The sequence below is a fragment of the Prunus dulcis genome, chromosome 2 (genome assembly GCF_902201215.1).
Source record: "Prunus dulcis chromosome 2, ALMONDv2, whole genome shotgun sequence".
NCBI lineage: Eukaryota > Viridiplantae > Streptophyta > Magnoliopsida > Rosales > Rosaceae > Prunus > Prunus dulcis.
Window position 1 is genome coordinate 23,033,080 of NC_047651.1, and position 20,798 is coordinate 23,053,877.

Below are 20,798 nucleotides of genomic sequence, written 5' to 3' on the forward strand. Positions count from 1 at the left end.
TCCTGAAATGAGATCAAATCAGAACATCTAGACCATTTCCATTTCACCATCTGCAACTTTGTCTTTGCCATTGTCAACATTGGTAACTTCTGTTGCCTTGTCATCTGCATTGTTAATGGCTGTGACCCCATTGCCTCCAAGATCATTGTCCTCTCCAGAAATCTCCTCAAGCGACCTGCCCTTCGTTTCTGGCACCAAGAAAGTGAAGAAGAAACCAAGCAAATTAACCACAGCAAGCGCTATGATTGCCTTCCGGATGCCTTCGAGTTGATGAGTGTAACTCTGCAGCACAAATGCAGCAAGTATAGCCCCTGCTTTTCCTGCTGCTGCTGATATACCGTGGCACGTGGACCGGAACCTTGCCGGGAAAAGCTCAGCCGGCACAATGAAAGTTGTGCTGTTGGGTCCAAAGTTTGCAAAAAACAAGGTCAGGCCAAAGAGAAGGGTGAACAAGTTAGTGCGACCCTTGCAGAAGTCGAAGGTGGAATTTGGGTCCTCACACTTCTCTCCCCTAAGTACCCCATATTTATATCCAAGAACTGCCATGAAAATTGACATCAGTAAAAACCCTCCAAGCTGGATTGGCTTTCTTCCAATCTTGTCAATGAGGAAGACAGTAAACCAGTAACCAGGAACTGTTGCCGCAAGTGCTATTAACAGCATTGCTTTGGAGAGCAAGTACACTTCTTCTATTGCATTCATTGTTGATGCCTTTGGTAAAAGCCCGCTTGCAGGGTAAACATCTTTCTGAGTGAGCTGTAGGCTGTAGAAGGCAATGTCTAACAAGAACCAGGTGCTGGAGGTGCCAAGAAGATGGAGGCCATGCCTCCTAAGAAACTCCCTAGAAAACAGCCCATATGAGGAATTAGGATCAACTAGGACCTTGGAATCAGAATCTCCATTGGCAGCAGCAACAGGAATGTCTTTTTCAAGCACTTTGGCCATATCTGCTTTAGCCTTCTCATGGTCTCCTTCAACCAAGGCAGTGTACCTTGCAGTTTCAGGCATTTTTGATCTCCAATAAAAGGTCAGAGCAGCTGGGACAGCACCAAACATGAGCACAATCCGCCAAACAAAATCGCCTTCCGGCTGAGTAGACAGCACTTGATTGACATTAAACTTATCAGCTGGGAAAGCTTGCAAGAATACCTTGGACACAAGCATGGCTACAGCTCCTGCAACCAATATGCCAATTCCTTGCATGGCAAACACAGCAGCAACGAACCCGCCTCGGGTTTTTTGGCTGGAATATTCGGACATTATGACAGCTGAGAGGGGATAGTCCCCTCCAATCCCAAATCCGAGCCAGAAGCGAAAAAAGCAGAGAGTTGTAACAACGCCTTGAGCAGAGGAGCCAAAGGAAAGGCCAGAGGCCAGAGCACAGCCCACCATAGTGACTAAGGTGATACCATAAACTTTTTTCCTACCAAGTTTATCTCCAAGCCAGCCAAAGAAGAGTTGCCCTGCTAGGGTTCCAAACAAAGCAACCCCAGTTATTGCATTGTTGATCTGATTAGGCAGAGCACCAGGACTGTTCGTAGAAGGGTCGTAGTAGTAAAGGCGCCCTATAAGTTTCGTGACGGCGGTGATGCAGAAAAGGTCATAAGCATCAGTGAAAAATCCCATACCAGCAATGACAATTGCCTTGTAATGGTAGAGTTGGGTTTTGGCATTGTCAAGAGATGAGAAGATGGATTCTTTTCCAACTGCCATGGCTGGAGTTGTGTTTTTTTCGAGAAAGAGTGAAAGGAGCTCAAGAAGTGTTTGCTAAGGAAATGAGCGATTATTTAAGAAGATCAAGGGGGCGGATGTTCCCCTGTTTTGATTGAAACTTTGACAGATATTCCATCGCTGGAATTTCAAGAAAATCCCATAGTGATTAACGGCTAACTTGTCTGAAAGCCAGTTCGGATATTGGTTTATCCTCTGATTTGTTAATTCCTAGAGCTAGAAGGATTTAATATCTGGACAAGAACAAGGACAATGACTAGTTTTCTCTCCATCTCTTTGTCTCTTCCTGTCTTTTGCTGCAAGTCAAATTTTATTTTCTATGCTGCCTTAGATGTTTATGATCGATGCACCGGTTCCCTTCTAGGAGGATACAATTGTCAAAGCTGAACAGATACATAGTTCGAGCAATCTTGACACACAAGAAATGTATATCATTGTATGTATAAATTGTTGTTTCTTCATGCTCCATACAAATTCTCTCCATAATGTTGACTTTTGTCTGAATGCTATTATCTTATCATTTTCCGTAGCCTGCAAATCGAGTTTAATATTGACTTTAACCTGAGTTGCCTCTGTGTGTCGGAAAATCTGTGTCAAGAGTTGTCTTCTGTTTTGAGTTCCCAACTTTTGGTTTTCTTATATCCTAAAAAAGATATTAATTATCGGATGTCTTTTCTTTGAAATCCAATGCTCCTGTATCTGGACCTGTCGCACAGAAGATCTCAAAATTCTCTGATGTGATGATATATGACCATGCAATGATTTGATAACCAGTTAGCATGGACATCATTTTAATTACATGTTGAGACCAGATTGATTTTCATGAGATTAATATCCCAACCAAAAAAAGAAAAAAAGAAAAGAAAATGATCATCACAAAAGAGTCAACTATGAGACTTGGTTGCTAAATGAGCCACAGCTGCTGTCTTCTTCTGGAGCTCTGGCTTGTTGCTTCCAACAAGTTTGTCTACTTGTCTTCCATCTTTAAGAAAAATAAATGTCGGAGTGGCCTTTATATCCCATGAAGTACTCAACTCCTGCACCCCAGAAAAAAAAAAAAAAAAGCATCATTCATAAAACGATTGCTACGTTATATGGATCAGAATAAAGAGAAGCGAAAATTTCATTGGAATCTGCATTTCTATACTTCTCTGTTAGTACGCAGATTATGTGACAAACAAGAAATAATTCTCACTTACAGCAAGATCATCGACATCCAAGGTTAGAAATACGATAGAAGGATACTTGTCAGCAAGATCACAGTAGGCTGGTGCAATCATTATACAAGGTCTACACCACGATGCACTGAAATTTGCTACAACCTGTTGCAACAGTTCGATAAAGAACATCGTATTCGTATGAGAGAAAATTAGACATGCTGGATTTAGCAAGGATTTTTGTTTTCTTTGGTAACAATACTAGTTTGAACAATGTTCCTTCTGGAGAATAATTAGACAAAAAATAGGTTTAATGTTGCGTATGATTTTGTTAATTAAAACGTTACTTGGAAATATTGGCAGGTTTTGCTGGGGGTTCTGTATAATAAACTGTAGGGAGGACTACATGTGAGAATGTTATGGCTAAGGCTTCATGATAAGAAAGATGATGAAATTGGTGCTCAAAGTTCCATCTGATACTTCTCTTCCAGATTCTTTATAATTTTTTTTCAACTTTATTTAGGAAAGAACACTAGAAACTTACAATCTTGCCATCCTTGACTGCTTCTGATAACTTTGCCTCCCAACTTTCCATGGTCTTTATAAGGTGCACATTTCCACTGGCAAGACAACCCTCAAAATGAACCTCGTCGCTATTATGCCCGGAGCACTGCAAGAATCAAAGCATTTCCTCAGATGATGCAGCAAAAGGTCATTGATCTTAGAGGCCAATGAGGAAGCACACTATAATTTTTCTGAGTTGTCCTCCTTGTACAATGAAACTTACCATAGAACAGCAACTTCCCATTTGAGTGTGCACAGCAAAATGGGAACAGATTTATCAGGAACATCTAAACAAAACAAACAAACAAAAAAAAACAAAAATCCTTGTCAGGCAACCAAAATATACTACTGAGACTAGTTCTGGTGTGTATTTGATTCAGAATGCATATACATTTTGCATAACAAGAATTAAAAAACCCCCTAAAAAAGGGTCCTCATTAATTTCTCTAACTCTTCTCCATGAAAATCTACAAGGAAAAGACTATTAGCATATGGAAGAGTTTCATATGGAACCCTTAGCATTGGTCCTAATCTCATGAATAATAAATAATAATTTGAGATATGGTGGAATTCTTTTGTCAAATTATATAATCACATAAAAAAAGAAATCCCAATCCCAAAATATGACAAAGAAAAATGCAGAAACTGTTTTTTAAACACCGCCATTAGAAGATGTACCTTTGGCAAGATTTCATGGCGATGAAAGCCTAATCCGCAACCAAGGAAGAAGAACAAAACCTTGAAATTGGGATTAAGGTGATGGAAGAAAGTAAAATGAGAAGAATAAAAAATTTATGGAGGTTAATCCAAGAAAAATGGGAAAATCAGTGTTGAAACGACAACAGGCTGGCTTGCCATATATGCAGGTGTAATTAACGCCGCATAAAGAATTAGATATTGGACCAAACACAAATAAATAATATGGCAACATGAGGAATGTTAATTTTGTTGGCCAATTTCAAGTTTTCCAACTGAAATATGAGTTGTAAATGTTTGCCTCAACGAATCAAATTTCCAACAGATAATTGTATGGCTGTTGTTTATCTCAGAGTAGGTAAAATTAGTTGTCTTAATATTTGGACATAATTTCAAGTCAATCGGTTTTAGGTTAGACCCTAACTAGTCAAACATTTTAAACCTAAACTTCACTTTTAAGGGCGTTAAGAAATTTAGTTTTATTTGTTTTGTTTGAATCTTTTCCCATTTTATGGATGCTTTACATCATTATATTGTTTGCATTTGAGATTTGATGCTTAATCAATGTTCGAAAAATCGTTAGGCGGTAGGCGCGAGGCGGGCGCTTAGGCATTTTTATTTTAAAAATAATAATTATTTTGTATTATGAATTATAAATTCATACCAAAGTCAAAGTTAATAAAATATATATGTGAGTCATATTATATATACTTTTATATAAATTAGAGGGTTGAAATAAAAATACAATTAGGTTATGTTTTAGTATATAAGCTCAAGCCCATAAGAGAACCTTGTTAAAATACCAGCCCATAAGTGAAACAGAGTGTTTCACTAACCCTCATCTCTCCGCCTCCATCACCTCCCATCTCTCTCTACCTCCATCGTCTCTCCTCTTTCTCTGCCTCCAGCTATAAAGAAAAGAAGAAAAATTCAAAGATGCCTCTGATGAGTAGAGAAGAAGCCGTCGCTGCCACTGGTTGGGTCGAGAAGGGAGTCTTGTTGTAGGGAAACATATATGAAATGAAAATGCAGGTGCCAAAAATTTAATGCAAGTTTTGAAAATAATGTGGTCTTTAGAAGCTAGTAGCTACTACTAGCAAGCAAAATGTTAATCAAGAGATTGTGATACAGAAAACAATACAGCATTGAACATTATTTCCCAATTGCATAGAGAAGAACAGAAGGCTAAAGATTTCAAGGGGTTTGCACGTCAAACTCAGACTCAGAGGATGGCCTAGTTTTCGTGTCAGATTGCCGAATTTCCTCTATCATTCTAACAACTTCATCCATGCTGGGGCGTGCCTCGGGCAACTTTGATACACATGCCAATGCAATCTGAAGCATCTGCACCATCTCTTCTTCAATGTGTTGTTGTCTTAGCAGCTCCAGATCAAAAACCTCAGCTGTCCATTCTTCGCGCACGACAGACTTTACCCACCTTGGGAGATCAATCACACTGTCATGTCCTGGATATTGGAGTGTGGTTTTGCCTGTCAGCATTTCGAGGAGGAGCACGCCGAAGCTGTAAACATCAGATTTATGAGAGATTTTCCGCATGTCGGTTGCCTCAGGAGCACGATATCCAGTGGCTCGTGACATGGTTGCAGGGAAGTTCATTAGAGGACTCAACCCAACATCAGTGATGCAAGCTTCAAGGTCTTGGGTTAGGAGGACATTGGTGGACTTTATGTTGCCATGGCTGCATTTAGCACCCTCAGAATGAATGTGGGCAATTCCCTTGGCAACTCCAAGAGAAATCTTTACTCTTGAATGCCAGTCTAGTGGAGACCTTCCAGCATCCCTGCTTCCTGTAAATGCATGGAAACAAAAGGAAATTTTTTTTTGGCAAAACCAGTTAAAATAACTATAATTAGACATTAGGATTTAGATTAGGCATACCATGCAAGTGTGCAAACAAGCTTCCTGCTGGCATGTAGTTGTAGACCAAAAGCTTCTCATCCTTGGAGTAATAATAAGCGCGCGGAGGCACAACATTTGGGTGCTTCCCAACTCTCTCCACCACCTCCATATGCTGCTCAAACTCCCTCTTACCCACAATAACTTCCCTTAGCCTCTTCACCACAACTGTTGTTTCCTCATCCAAAACAGCTTTATAAGTTGTGCCATAACTTCCTTTACCAAGAACTTCAGCTGATGCCCTCAGTAGATCCTCAAGATCAAAGTTGAAATAGCATCCATCAAAGAAGAACAATTTGTTCTTCTCTGCCTCTTGCACTCCACTCCCAAAATCTTTAGGCATCTCACTCTTTCCATCACCAGAGGCCTTCCCTTTCAGCCCTTCTTTGCTAGTCCTTTTCAAACAGCATATGACAATCATCAGGACTAAAACAACCAACACTGCAGAGGCCCCAATTGCCACAGCAGTAATATAACCATGGCCAAGTTTTTTGATGAGGGTAGCATGGTGATTTTTCTGGACTGTTGGTGAGGGTGGCAAGTAAGTAGGGGAAGCAGAAGGTGAAGAGGAGGTCTTGGAACAATTTTTGAGAGGCGCCCCACATAACTGAGGATTCCCAGTAAATGAAGAATCAGGGTAACCTTTTAGGGAATATGGAATTGATCCATTGAAGTTGTTATAGCTCATATTCAAAAGCTTAAGCTTTGGGAGGTTCAGATTAGGTATGGCTCCAGAGAGGGAATTATTTTGGAGGCTCAATGCGGTGAGGCGTGTCAGATTCTGAACTGTTGTTGGAATGTCTCCAGAAAAGGAGTTAAAGGAGAAGTCTAACAAAATGAGGTTGGGGGACAGAGAGGCAGGAAACACACCAGAGAAGTTATTGTGTTGGAGGTAAAGATACTCCAAAGAAGGAATGGATAGGATATCAGAAGGAAGACTTCCATAGAGGAAATTGGAGTGAAGGCTCAGGACTCTAAGAGCAGCAAGCTTGCCTATACTGTTGGCTGGGATGGAGCCAAAGAGTCCAACAGCTGGAAGATGGATAGCAGTGACACTAGTTTTGTTTAGATTGCAAGTGATTCCTACCCAAGAGGCACAAACTGGTGCAGCAGCATTCCAGTTGAGCTTTTGGGTATGGCCGACAGCGGCAGCAAACTTAAGGAGGGCTTGTCTGTCAGAATTCAGGTCAGCAATAACCGAGGAAGGGAAACGCCGGATAAGGAAAAGGAAAATAAGTGCAGCAATGGAGAACTGAAGCTTCATGGTTATCTGCTTAGAATGAAAATGATTCAATTATGAGAGTCCTTGTTCTTCTCCTGGTACAATAAGAAAAAACCAGAACACAAAGTTAGTTAATCATGCACGTGGCATACAGATAGCAGAGAAGATTTGACTACCTTTCAAAGGAAAATGCTGTCATAATGTTCTGTTCAGAAGAGTGGCAAAGAACCACTCAAGTATGAGTTGGTGAAATTCCAGAGAATTGATGATACTATCTTTGAAAAGTGTAGTGCTAGAGAGGGCATTTTAAAGTTCTAAATTCATATTGTGTATGATAAATTTCTATTAGGTTCATAGATGATAAAGAAGGTACAGAAGATAAAATACAATCCAATAGGAAAATAATAAAATAAAAATAAAAATAAAAATAAAAAAACTTACTCGGTCGGCATGGCATGTAAAGATCACATAACTTGAGACAGATTCCATTATGCACAAAGAAACATGCCTACCCTGTCCTGATTCTTATGATTACCTAAAGAGAATAAATTCATCAACACTGTTTCTCTTATTGGTTGAGAAAATTACTATGGCTACCAAATATGAATTCACCATGTGTGCGTATCGACTTTACCCACTAGAAAATAACATAAAAAACAGCCAAACATACTTTACCCACTATGCAAAACAAAAATCTGATTGTGAAAAGTTCTCCCCATTTTTAGATGGATTAATCATGGCATTTCTATCCTTAAAACTGAAGTTTTGTACTTACTGTGCAGAGTTAGCAGTAACACAATCGATACATGGGTTTAATTAATTGGAATTTCATTGATGAAAAATAAAGGAAAAAACGAAAAGGCTTCCCTACCAACTTTTTTAAATTGGAAAAGCAAAGTGCACTTTCTTTTGCCAAAAGAAAAAGAAAAAAAGAAAAGCCAACTGAAGAAAAAGGAGAGGTTAGTCACCAAAAATTAAGCTACACTTTCTCCCTCAACATAAACAGAGCACTTAAAAGTTTGAAAACTAGTGGAAAAAGTAATCAATATACAAAGCAAAGTGGTTGCAAAGAAAGAATCCAAGAAGAAGATAGCCTTCATAAAGAAAAAGCAAAAGCTCAATTCTCTGTTCTGTAAAAAGGTTGAAGGTATTGTATTGCATTGTGAAGAATTTCACATGATTTAGTTGCTATTTTGGTAGGTAGCATGCTTGAGAACCAAAATAGATGAAAATAAGACAACATGGAAGCCAATGGGAAAGAACTAAGACACAAAAGTAAGCCTGTTAAATATGTCAATAAAACTATGGAAAAGAAATTGCAAAGAGTAGAGTGAGAAAGCACAAACAAGTACCTGATAGATTTTACATGTATTTATACATGCATGCAGTTCAAGCCTATAGTTGTTGCAGATCTGTCAAACCAGTTTTATAATCACATTCATAAACAAAGATGCAAATGTATTGATTCATAACTAAAAACTCTGGAAACCAACTTCAGGCTAAAACCTCAGATATGCATAATCCAGTTCAAACTCCGGAATTTCGTTTGTCGAGAACATTCACTGCTTAAAGAGTCTGCTATGCTGCAGTGCAGAACCTTATAGGACTGTTAAAGAGCATAAATTTGAACAAAACGGGAACAATTTTTTTTATTGCCTAGAGTGCAATGCCATATTTGATTTAGAAACGGAAGTTTCTCATAAGTTTACTGATTGCATTGCAGGAGTTATGAGCCAAAAAAGAAAAAAGAAAAAGAAGAGTCTGGTATATGAAGTCTAAAAGGAATAATTAATATAATTATTAAATAGGGGACGATTCATTCTTCAACAGTAACGTCGGCAATTATAAAGGAATTGAAATCAGAGCATTTCACAACCAAAAAAGCTAATACTGCATTAATGGTGTTTCGTGTTGAAGAATAAAGAAAGGAAAAAAATAGTGCATGCGCAGTAGAGAGCAAAATGCTTTCATGTCTTTGTGCTGCCTCTGATGTTTTTTGTTTTTTTTGCTGCTAATGATGAATTGAATTCACATATCAAAATGTTGTTATGCATTATCATCTCTTGTTTTGACTTCAAACCCAACATCAGAACTATAATTGTGTTATGTTAGGTTAGGTTAGGTTAGGTCATACCTAAAGAAAATTCTTCAACTCACAAGTCACATGGTAGGGTATGGGTCTCCTTGATAAAGTGTAATTTCTGAACCTTTTGTTTTTCTGATAGGAAATATGGATAAAAATGACAAACCAGGATTCCCGGTTCGAGTCCCGGGCAACCCATTTGAAACTGACATTGATGTCACTTGGAAGACTATCCTTATTATGGTAGTTGGCTGTTGGCATGTATTGTCTCATGGGCGCCATTTGAATTATCATCAGAAATCTCCAATGTTGATGGGAGATGGAGACGAACATGGCGTATACACGAGTTAGTGACTCTCAATCGTCAATCAATGTGGTTCCCACGGTAGTAGAGACTCACCCCGATCGATGGCTGACCTGACCCTAGCAAAACTGATTGAGAAAGACAATGCCGCAATCTGATTGACTCGTTTGTGTGACTTTAGAACCTGGGTTAATAGTTAAACAACATCTCATACTAGTCTTGGCAGCTTCATGGAATAAGTTTAAAGATCATCAGTAGGAGACTTAAGGACAGAAGCAGGGTTGCTAACCTATAATGATGAAGAGCCTGGAGCCACCTTATAAACGTAAAATTAAAGGGCCATTAAAACACCGGCCTCAAATGGAAGCACAGGGCCTATATCCTCAAATCGCATCTTAAAACAGTCATTAAAACACTACAAAGGCACACAGTTGCTATAATACCCAAGAACAGCCTCCATTAGAAGAAAAATAGTAATATCACTTCACAAAAATGGGTAGTTTGTAAACAGGACGAACGTTATAAATCAGAGAAACTACGAATCATGCCATGCTTTTGCTTCAGCAGTTAGTCTGTGATTTACTTTTATTTGCCCCTGTGGGGCCATCTTAACTTTGAAATTTCCAAAGTTAGCTGCTTGCGGTACAAGGTAATTTAAACCTGTGAAACTCAAATCTGCAAAACAATGCAAGGTAACCTACACCAACAATCTGAGATGATGGCCAAAGACTTGCGCATTATTTACAAACTCCTGTATCGAAATAAAACAGAAGATAAATGGAAGGGGAATGAACAAAATCTAGAGAAAACAATCACTGTGACCCATCCTTTTCAAGCTTCTCAATTTCTTCGCGGTGCTTTCTTTCTGCCTCCTGAAGTTCTCTTTCAGCATCCTCCTCTTCTTCAATCTGATCAAGACTATCAAACTCCTTGGTTGCAGCCATTGCTTTCACAACCGGATCTCTCAGCTCAGCTACCAGTCCACCACCAACTTTGTACTCTTCTTCATCACCAATCAGAAATAAGCGCTGGTCAGGCCCTGATGCCATGGGAATGTCAACTGCCAGTAGCTTCATATCATACTGCATAAGAAGAAGGCACCCAAATGCTTCAATAAGAAAAACTTGACCGTTCAAGTAACCCCCAAGTCATAAAAAAAACAATATACAGGTTTTCAACAGTCCATCTACTAACTGACTAATGTAAAGCATCAATATGGGGCAGAGCATGCACTCAATCTGCTTCGCTTGAGAGGCACACACGCTGTGGAGGAAACCTTTACCAGAAGAATCACAGTAGCACATACAAACACTGCAGTATGCGTTTACAAATACAACATTCTTGTGATGTACATTTCTCTACACTGTCAACCGGGGCATGAAACTAGTTTAGTTTCAACTTCCATTTGGTGCCACAAGAGGGGATCGACGAAGAACATTGAAATGAAAACTCATGCTTATGAAGAGAAAAACTTAGAAGCAAACAGCATAGCACAAACACAAACCTGGCCTTTTTTCTTCTTTACTTCGACACTGACCAGACCTTTTCTCTCAGAGCCTCGTACTGGGAAAATGAGGAAACACCGCTTGCTCCTAAAAGTTGGCTTGAACTTCTTTAGTGTAACCCCACCTCCGGACATGACATAGGCTCTTAGGTCTGATCCTGAGAGAGGGGCACCCATAACCTCAAGAATCCCAGCAGAAGTGTTAAGCCTCCTCATGGCAATTCTATAAACTTTATCAGGATTGATTGTGAATCTTGAGCGGATATGAAGGCCCTAAGAGTACCGAAAAAGCACATAAATTTCAAATGCTGATCTATAATGTAAACCAAGATTTCTAAACAACAGGAAATCCATATGTACTGGATAAGATCAGGCTTTGAGTTCCTAGTTCCTACCATCTTACAGAAGAAGACTTCAACTTGTGATCATAAATAGACTCCAACAACAATAACAAATGAACCCATTGAAGGTGTCACTCAGTCACTGCATTGAGTCACCTAGAAGCCTACTATAACACCATAACTGTTTCAATGAGTTGGGAATTCATTTTAAATCTACCACAGAGCTTGTAAGACTACAGTTTCAAATCACCAAATTCACAAAGCGCATTGTACGTTTTCAACTGCTCTACGTTATTGCACGATCAACTAAGGATTTAGAGTAACTTACAGCGAAGGCGACAATGGCAGAAGAAAGGGCAAGAAAGCCATACTTGGCCATCCCTTCAGAGAGTCCAACGAAGGTGCTAGCAATCCCAAACATGACCCTCCATAGCAAAGCACACACCACTAGTGCTCCAACGCCCAAGAGCACCAGATTGTTCCTCTTCCAGAACGCCTCAATCTGCAACCCTATGGCCTCCTGGTACCGCGAGAAAGCCGAGGTGGCGGCGGAGAGCGGCTTATCGAACACCTTCTTCGCATTGACTTTGCTGAAATTCGGTGGCTTGAAGGAGAAGAACCTCAGGCCAAGGCCTAGGCCCAGCCCCGGTCCGGAGGAGCTGCCACCGCCGCCGACGACTGGTTTTGGGTGAGAGGGGAATTGGGGAAGAGGCCCATTGTTGGAGTGGTAGGTCCTCCTGGAACTGGTGAGTGGGGACGAGGGTTTTGCGATTTGATTGTGGTGAAATCTGAGCAGACCTTGGATGATTCGAGACGAGGGTTTTGACATTTGAATTTTGTTTTAGGGATTTGATTTCGGATTTTGAAATGAACCAGCTTTCACCAAATGCACAAACTTTACTCGGATCAATAACCAAAATCAAAGCTTTCTCTCACCTGCCCACATTTCCCACCATTGAAGTATAAGGGTAATTTTCTTTGCTCTCTTCACTCAAAACTCATAAGCACGCGGTCGTTTTTGGTAAACCGCCATGGATTCTTTCTGTTCTGAACCAGAGGACCTTTGGGTTTACTCCTTTCCTTCACCTGACTGATTCTAGTTAATAAACAAACCGTTGTATACAACGGAAAATGAAAACCCTGCAAAAATGACTGGTGAAGTGTGAGGCTTTTTTGGCTGAAAAATAAAAAGAGTGCGGCCTTTTTTACTTTTTTGGTCAACGCTCAAATGGGAGTTTGGTCAAGCCTTAGACAACCAATGCGAGAAGCAAATGCTTTTTTTGTATATAACTTATAGGTAGTCTTCTAATTTATGTTCCTAACTTATAGGATAACATTATTTATCACTTAGTTTTTTTCGTTGCTAATAATAACACTATTTACCTGTATGTCAGGTACATAATTTCATGTGAGTGCTTGTCTGATCAATTTGTATAATATGTGGGTCTTTACTTTTCATTGATTAAATTATATTTTATCCATATATTAGGTAAATATTATCAAGGAAAGAGTTCAAAAATTAAATTAAGAAATTCAATTATAAGAAAATAATGCATTAAATTTAGATTTTAAATGTCTTTTTCTTATTTACCTCAAAGGGTAAAATCCACATAACAAAAAAAGTAATAAATGTCAAAGGACATACATCTAAAACAAAAAACGCGTGGACTAAACCCAATGACAACTAATCGTTTTGGACCTAGATCTAAGAAGCCCAAATCACGTAGTTTTAAAAGAAGGTTTACTCAATATCCAAATTTGAATTTTAAATAATTACATGGGGATATTTATAAATCTGTGGTAACGGAAAGGAAAATATTTCCATCCTTATCGATTTTATCTTTATCATATGATTTTCTTTTTTCTTTTTTTCATACTCGATATTGGGAGAGGGATTTGATCACACACACTGTCAAACTTGAAGGAAACATAGCACATAAGTGTTTCAATAGTTTGTCTTCTTAAGAAGTGTAACAATTTTTCTCTTCTTTTCCTTGATCTTCTTGTAAATCAAAATGAAATGAAAGGCTGAATTTTAAGATGGAAAAATAAGTGCAACGACAAAGTATAGAACATAAAAAGCACCAATCAGATCATTTACATATGCACCAACAAACTGATTGACAAAAGCACCCACAGTCTTTCGCATCATTTACATATGCACCAACAAACTGATTGACAAAAGCACCCACAATCTTTCGCTATCTTCTTGTAAATGTAATTTGGGTTCCAATGGCTTTCCAAAATGTGCATTCTCTTCTCTGGAGTTGCACTGGTTGGCATCGAATATCGGCATGATACCTATAACTACCACAACACCAGATTTGAATAATCTAGTTTCAGTGTCACCAAAATATGTGATTTATACACAAGACTCCTATTTATACATATTACCACTACAACATCAAAGTAAAAGAGCTTTGCATATCTTCAGGCCTCACATCCCCACTTGACTTGGGCTTCCTCTTCTCAGCTGGCCTGATAAGTAATTTACCTGACTCTAGCAATGGACCTGATTTTTGTTCCACAGGACCTTCCCCATCATTGCTAAAAGCCCAGCCATAGCAAGGTTTACGCCTCCGCGGTGCAAGGGTATCTACCGGGAGACACTCCTCAGCACCTGCAAAACTAGTGCACATTCATAAAGGAGTGGAACTGAAATGATAAGAGTATGAATGAAAACTGCCAATGGCTGAAACTGTAACATCTATAAATATTTAGGAATAACTTCTCAGCTGGCCTGATAAGTAATTTACCTGACTCGGCCAATGGACCCAATTTTTGTTCCACAGGACCTTCCCCATCATTGCTAAAAGCCCAGCCACAGCAAGGTTTACACCTCCGCAGTGCAAGATTATCTACTGGGAGACACTCCTTAGCACCTGCAAAACAAGTGCACATTCATAAAGGAGTGGAACTGAAATGATAAGAGTATGAATGAAAACTGCCCATGGCTGAAACTGTAACCTCTATAAATATTTAGGAATAATTAGACAATCATTTACCTGTAATCTTAATCAGTGATGCATGAATAAGTCCATTAGTCTGTGATGTAGAGTCACAAGCATCCTGAGTCTGCAATTTGCTGTCCACAGCCCCTGAGAAGGTAGGTAGAATAACAATGCTTGAGGGCCCTACTGCTGCTGATGCATCATCATACGGAGCAGCATCATCATACGGAGCAGCATCATCTGATGGAGCAGCGTCGTCTGGTGGAACAGCGTCGTCTGGTGGAGCTGCATCGTCTGGTGGAGCTGCATCGCCTTGTCGAGCAGCATCCTTCAAAGAGTTCAAACCAGTATTATGACTAATTTTATACAATTAAGAGCAACACAAGTCAAGGTGAATGCTGTTTGAAGGCATAAAACTAGTGCAATCTCACTGAAACATCAAGTAGAAACGAAGAGAGAAAACTAGGATAGAAAACTCAGAGCTTTTGATTTTTCTGTGAAATGAATCTTATAGTAGATTGAAAGGACGGAGTAGGAGATTGCCACAGTGATGCAGTAGGGCATATAGTAGATGAACCAAGAATTCCAGGGCCAGAATGTGGAGGGACATAATATTGACTATGAGGTACACTCTGATGGGCCAAAAAAGAACCAGGGTGTTGAAAACCAGAACCACCTGAATTACCATAATGACCACCAGGTAACCAGGTTGATAGAAAAATTGGCCTGAACCATAAGTGGAATTACCATATGAACTGCTACCATGTCTACTCTTATTATATCTGTTTCTGAAGTTATTCCAGCCTCTGTAATACCTGTTTCCCCGAGAACCACCTCTGGAATTCCATTGTCTATTAGAAGACGAACCATTATAACCTGAAGTACTATTAGAATAACTGTGATCTGGAGTCGGATGCTGATAACTCTGATCCTGAGAATATGGAGAACCTTGGGTTTGATGAACAGGAGTTAACATGGTCTTAGCCATCATAGCAGTAAGGAGTGGTGTGTTCATGATAGATGCAGCTCTATTCAGATCACTTTCTCGAAGCTCGGAAATAGTAACAGATACAGGTCTTGCTCGAATGTAAGATTTAAAATTGTTAAATTCACCAGGCAACCAATTTAATGTGATTAAGATAATGTCTCTGTCTGAAGCCACAAACCCAATAAGAACGCCAAATCGAAGAGCGTAGGAAGAATAAATCTCAAAGCAGCAAGAAGCCCCAATTTCCCCCCAGCACATTGTACTAAAAACGAAGCAACTTTAGCACACACAAGAATAACAAGCAATCAACTTACCCTATTTTCACCTCCATCTTCTTGTTTTTCAAGAAGCTGCTCAATTAGGAGTTTATAAGAAAACTCTTCGATAAAGGGCCATCCTTGGGCTGGAGATCCTCGCACTCCATAAACCTGAAAGCAAAACCTTTTGATATGTCAAACAAAACCCAGAACCCTAAACTCAGAAAACAATGAAAACAGAATAAAAATAAAATCCACCTTCAGTAGCTCTTTTACTGTGTCACGAACTAGTCTCTCGTCAAAACCCATTTCACGGGTCATAGCATCAATGGCTGCATCCATGCGGGAATCCCTCTTCAAAAATTAAATGGAGTAGAAAATAAAATAAAAAATGTGTGAGAAATCAGCTGAACAAAAACTTGATTTTTCTTAAAAAGGTAAATAAAAAAAAAAAAACATAAGGACAGAAGAAAATGCGAGAGCATGGCCAAACAAATGCAGGTCGGATTGAACCATCCGAAAAGGAATTAGGAAAGACACATAAACTTGGGAAAGAAAAGGGATGATGGGGTAGTAGGACGAAGAGGGTGCGCTTGACCAGTGAGAAAGTGAGGGAAAATACGAGAAAGTGTGAGAAAATTAAAAAAGGCCAAACCTTTCTGGGTCGTCCTCTAGCCATTGTCACGCTCAGTCGAACAGAGTCTGAAGGCCCAAATCAGCTACTATTTGCTTTTACTCGAAATGGAAACAAGCAAAGGAACTTGGAGAGGTAGGTGAGCTGCGAACTGAGTACCTTGAAAATTCCTCCAAAAAATACACTTCAATCCAGGTAAGAGTCTGATCATTGCATATCAATTGTTTTAGAAACCCATTTGAATTATATTTAATTATGAGAAAATTGGTTTTGTGTTAAAGGTGATGTGTCAACTTAATGTCTCTTTGATTTTATTTTAATGAGGTGACATATGTAGAAAAGAATTCAAGCAAATCATAGCATAGAGAATTTAGCTAGAGAATCTGAATCCATATAGGAGACATTCACTTTTATTTGAGGAAAATCATACGTATTTTTCAGCTTCACTCCACTATCTAATACAAAAGCGCACATGAATTGTACATTTCAAATTTATGTTACTCATAGCTTGAAAGAAAGCTAATTAAGATGATTCTTTTATTTGATAATCAGGCATAATAATATATTCTTGTAGCTAGCTAGAATATTCGTCTTCTTATGGTGGAGTGGTGATACCTGCACCAAAAAAAAAAAAAAAAAAAACAAAAAAAAACAAAGTAATCAGATCAGCTACACACAAATAAAGAAATTACTATTTATATTTAATTAGTGCTGATCTTGTTTTTGTCGACATTAATCAATTCGTGTTAAAGATTTATTAATCAATTCGTGTTAAATAATTTAAAATAATATTAATTGAAAGTATAGGAAAATCTTGTATGTATGATCCGTAATAACCCGAAAATATATCACAAGGTAGGTAATGAGACATGATTTAGTTTCCTGTTTTATTCGTATTTATTTCATTGATTTGCTGTATATATTCCTTGTCTCTCAAGGACTTGATTCTTGCCTAGAATAGGAAATCCTTTGTATAGACACCAAGTAAAGCATATCATCGAGAATATTCAAAACCTTTAGTTAGTTTATGTTGTCCACGGTACCGACTGTATATCTCCGTATATACCCGTGCATAGTGTGTAATGTTGGGATCAATTGCTGCAGCTGGTGCTTGGATAAGAAATTTCAAGGAGCATTATGTTGAATTACAATCCCTGAGGGAGAAGAAGGTTCGTCAAGACCTGATGGAGATAGAGGTTCGTTTAGAGAGCTTGGGGAAACAAATTCCCAAAGAAAAAGAATTTGAAGCGATAGAATCGGTAGGGCTTCCTTATTATTCTTTTTTTATTTAATTTGTAATTGTATTTGTGGTGACTCTGAGTTCTTCTTTCTCAAGAGTATGAAGGAAAGGGCTGAAGAGCATAAGCAGCTAAATGAGCGTATACATAGAGCGAATGAGCAGCTAAAGAAGCTAAAGGATCCGATGAATGAGCAGGAGAAGGAGAAGGAGAAGGAGAATCCAATGGAGAAATGATAACTAATGCATCTGTTTCCAATATTATGCTTTCCTACACCCTAAACCCTAAACCCCAAATTTAATGGGTTGTTTATTTGCCCGAATTGTTTATTAATTATATTTGGTGTGTACCGACTTGGATATGGAAATTTTATTAATTAGTTTTGGTTCTGTTTTTGCGATTATGTGCTTTTGTTTTTTTTTTTTTTCCAAGCAATGTCCCACACTTTATTCCAACCTAAATATGCTAATTCATGCATCAATGTTCAAAGATGTGGAGACTGAAATTGTAATTATGCTCCCGCAAACTGATCAGTTTTATATTTTTTAAAATTCTCAACAGTATTTGGGTGGGCAAGAAGTCCAAAAACTTGCCAGACTGAATCATTTTTGTTGGTCCTTCAAAGAAGAAGAGGTATGCTTCTCTCTCCTCTAAAGGAATTGAATGAAAGTACGGGAAATCTTGTATATATGATCCATAATAACACAAAAATATATCACAAGGTCGGTTTATGCTGTCTACGGCAGCACAGTTACTCAAGGATAACTGAATAGACGAGAGCTTCACAAGTTCATATCCAATGACAATGTGATTAGGATTATAAAGCTTCTCCTGGATCTGCCAATTGTGAATGTGAAACAACATTAAAACATCATTTGGAGTTATTTATGTACTAAACAAGTACACCAAGTGACTAGTGAGGTATCCATGTCTCATTTATGAATTTTATCCTCGCAGAAATTAGATCCAATCAACACAAATGTAAAAAGTTGAGGATGAAGTGACTTATGCACAACAAGAGTTTTACCTCGATTGATGCTTTACAGTGTTCCATTGCAGGTTGCAACTCTCTGATGGAACAAAATGCCTGTGCAAGATTGTCTTCCGCCAGCAAAGATCAAATCATTTTAAGTCAAGTGTGTGATCCATTCAGTGTCATATGTGCCCTACGTTGTTCAATAACAGCAACTTATTAGATATTGCTTCAAATTAAATAAATAATGACAAAGTATTTCCCAAATAATAACAAAGTGTAGTGATGAATGATCATAGTAATTTCGCTGATGATAAATTCTACCGTACAAAAGTGAAAGGTGGTCACAAACGCACTTCTGCAATGCTCCTATTATATGCATGGAAAATTGATCTCAGCACCCCAAGAGAACTTAACGCATCCACCAGTATGGTGCTAGATACATCTTTTGAGACTATTGCATCCTGTAATGTGTCAAGTATTGAACACAAGACTTACAGCGTGCAGATTGAACATAGGAAATTTGGAAAGATCAGAACCAGTTTTCAGACTGTTATACCTTCTGATACTAATCCATGCTTTATTTGCAGATGCCGAGGAAGATTCCTGATCGCGATAAGAACAACATTTTAAACAGAGGCCTGGATTTATATGAAAAACGCTATTGATTTGCATATGATGAGCCACTCTATCGATGTCATCAATATTGATGAACTCTTCAGCCTGTGCGAACATCAAGTGAATGATTACATGAATATAAATCTAAAGCGAGTCGGGAGAATTTGTACTTTCTAGGAAACATACAATACCTGAAGATGAGGCTCCATGTTGCCAGCGGTAATGATGTTGGGTAAGAGCTCAAGTTTCCCTTTTTCACAGTCAACAACAGAGCTCTGCAAGACTATGCCAGAACAATTCGGTTTGACACAGTGAAAATCATTTAGGACTAGGTCAGAAAAGTTTACTTTTAAACAATCACTGCACTGACAACGAAATGAGTATTCATCTTCCAGAAACTTGACTCGGTCCTTACAGTCCCACCGCAAAATCGCGGCGGCTGGAGGCGGGAGCTGGCTAGGACTGGAAGAGAACGACGTCCAGGTCATTTTGGTACCGGCCCCGTCCACAGCCGTGACCAGTGGCCGGAGTTTCGAAGGAAAGAAGGAGGAGGCGCGGAGAGAAGTCGCGGGAGGGAGAGAGAGAGAGAGAGAGAGAGAGAGAGATCTGGTTTTTATAAAATCTCATTTCGAAATATTTATGATTGTGCCACTGAGTTTCTTTTGACCATAACTCTCTCGTTACAACTCCGATTCGGGCCCACTACGTGTCTATGAACTCATTTCACTGTGCTCTATGCAACGGTGTCTGTAGAATTATCAAATTCCTTTCCGGTCAAAAAGTCAACTTTTCCTTAATAAAATATTCCAAGGGCAAAATTGTCTTTTCTCAAAATAAATTACTCATTAATTATGAATTTTGGGTTTGGGTTATTACATCCATGCTGGTCGGAGCTAAAGTTCACTGGGATGGTGACGTGGGGTAAGCGTCGGCAGGTTCGGTACCTACCTATGCAGGCATGAGCCTTCACCGAGCTCTAGTATTGACGAACAAGAAGAGAAGGGGAAGGAGCTAACAGAGCTAGAGGACAATGGTGATGGTTTCTATGTGGGTCATGAGGAGGAAAAATATGGTGAGAAAGCAATAACTGTTAATGGAGGAAGATGATGATATTCAAGAAGAAGACGAAGAATAAGATGTGAAAACAGAGGACGAGGCTCCTCCTGTTGTGCCCTGGAAGATGAACCTTAGGAGTAAGAATATGAAGCGCCAAGATCACCATAGAAAGCCCAAGAAAACCACAAAGAAATCAAAATCTGTAGCAAAACATCAAAAGTAGAACCAGGTGGTAGCAGTTCCCGATCGGAGTAGCACGAAATTGGTAAAACACACAATGACAAGATGGTCTACAGGGAGGTGAGGACTCTGTTCTTAATTAGTTATATTAGTCATTTTGATATGCTTTAATTAGAAGTAGGGTTCATGGTTTGATTTGGGTTTAAGGTACAAGGCTGTAGAGGAAAGCATGCTGAGGGTGATGAAGGCTAAGGATGCTAAATTCGGGACCCCAATACTGAGGAAAGGAAGCTGATTGGGGATACAGGTTTGTTGGACCATTTGCTTAAACACATGGCGGGCAAGGTGGCGCCAGGTGGAGCCCAGAGGTTTAGGTGGCGGCAC

The 20,798-nt window shown here is 39.0% G+C and overlaps 5 protein-coding genes across 9 annotated transcripts; all 5 read right to left on the bottom strand.

Annotated features, from left to right (window-relative positions):
* Window positions 1-27: 27 nt before the first annotated feature.
* Window positions 28-1,713, bottom strand: LOC117618407 (probable inorganic phosphate transporter 1-2). Its single transcript, XM_034347980.1, has one exon. It carries the CDS (start codon window positions 1,711-1,713, stop codon window positions 28-30), a length of 1,686 nt encoding a protein of 561 aa, XP_034203871.1.
* Window positions 1,714-2,451: 738 nt separating this feature from the next.
* LOC117619357 (thioredoxin H4-1-like) lies at window positions 2,452-4,329 on the bottom strand. Its single transcript, XM_034349287.1, has 5 exons — window positions 4,131-4,329; window positions 3,676-3,739; window positions 3,433-3,558; window positions 2,931-3,053; window positions 2,452-2,768 (listed from the first exon to the last, which is right to left on the bottom strand). The coding sequence occupies exons 2-5, from the start codon at window positions 3,694-3,696 to the stop codon at window positions 2,616-2,618; spliced, it is 423 nt and encodes a 140-aa protein (XP_034205178.1). The 5' UTR covers window positions 3,697-3,739; window positions 4,131-4,329; the 3' UTR covers window positions 2,452-2,615.
* An 872-nt stretch (window positions 4,330-5,201) lies between these two features.
* Window positions 5,202-9,301, bottom strand: LOC117617415 (probable inactive receptor kinase At5g58300). 4 transcript variants are annotated; one of them, XM_034346775.1, is made up of 5 exons: window positions 8,794-9,301; window positions 8,640-8,699; window positions 7,729-7,822; window positions 6,048-7,382; window positions 5,202-5,956 (listed from the first exon to the last, which is right to left on the bottom strand). In XM_034346775.1, the coding sequence occupies exons 4-5, from the start codon at window positions 7,327-7,329 to the stop codon at window positions 5,343-5,345; spliced, it is 1,896 nt and encodes a 631-aa protein (XP_034202666.1). In that variant the 5' UTR covers window positions 7,330-7,382; window positions 7,729-7,822; window positions 8,640-8,699; window positions 8,794-9,301; the 3' UTR covers window positions 5,202-5,342. The 4 variants fall into 4 exon arrangements, with proteins under 4 accessions (XP_034202666.1, XP_034202667.1, XP_034202664.1 ...); XM_034346776.1 differs by lacking the exon at window positions 7,729-7,822; XM_034346773.1 differs by lacking the exons at window positions 8,640-8,699; window positions 8,794-9,301 and having other exon boundaries at window positions 7,729-8,613.
* Window positions 9,302-10,214: 913 nt separating this feature from the next.
* On the bottom strand, window positions 10,215-12,673 carry LOC117617416. Its single transcript, XM_034346777.1, has 3 exons — window positions 11,848-12,673; window positions 11,179-11,451; window positions 10,215-10,756 (listed from the first exon to the last, which is right to left on the bottom strand). The coding sequence occupies exons 1-3, from the start codon at window positions 12,346-12,348 to the stop codon at window positions 10,487-10,489; spliced, it is 1,044 nt and encodes a 347-aa protein (XP_034202668.1). The 5' UTR covers window positions 12,349-12,673; the 3' UTR covers window positions 10,215-10,486.
* An 895-nt stretch (window positions 12,674-13,568) lies between these two features.
* Window positions 13,569-16,569, bottom strand: LOC117617417. Of its 2 annotated transcripts, none has more exons than XM_034346778.1 (6): window positions 16,371-16,569; window positions 15,974-16,069; window positions 15,773-15,886; window positions 14,525-14,798; window positions 14,276-14,401; window positions 13,569-14,139 (listed from the first exon to the last, which is right to left on the bottom strand). In XM_034346778.1, the coding sequence occupies exons 1-6, from the start codon at window positions 16,392-16,394 to the stop codon at window positions 13,916-13,918; spliced, it is 858 nt and encodes a 285-aa protein (XP_034202669.1). In that variant the 5' UTR covers window positions 16,395-16,569; the 3' UTR covers window positions 13,569-13,915. The 2 variants fall into 2 exon arrangements, with proteins under 2 accessions (XP_034202669.1, XP_034202670.1); XM_034346779.1 differs by having other exon boundaries at window positions 13,998-14,147.
* Between the last annotated feature and the right edge of the window lie 4,229 nt (window positions 16,570-20,798).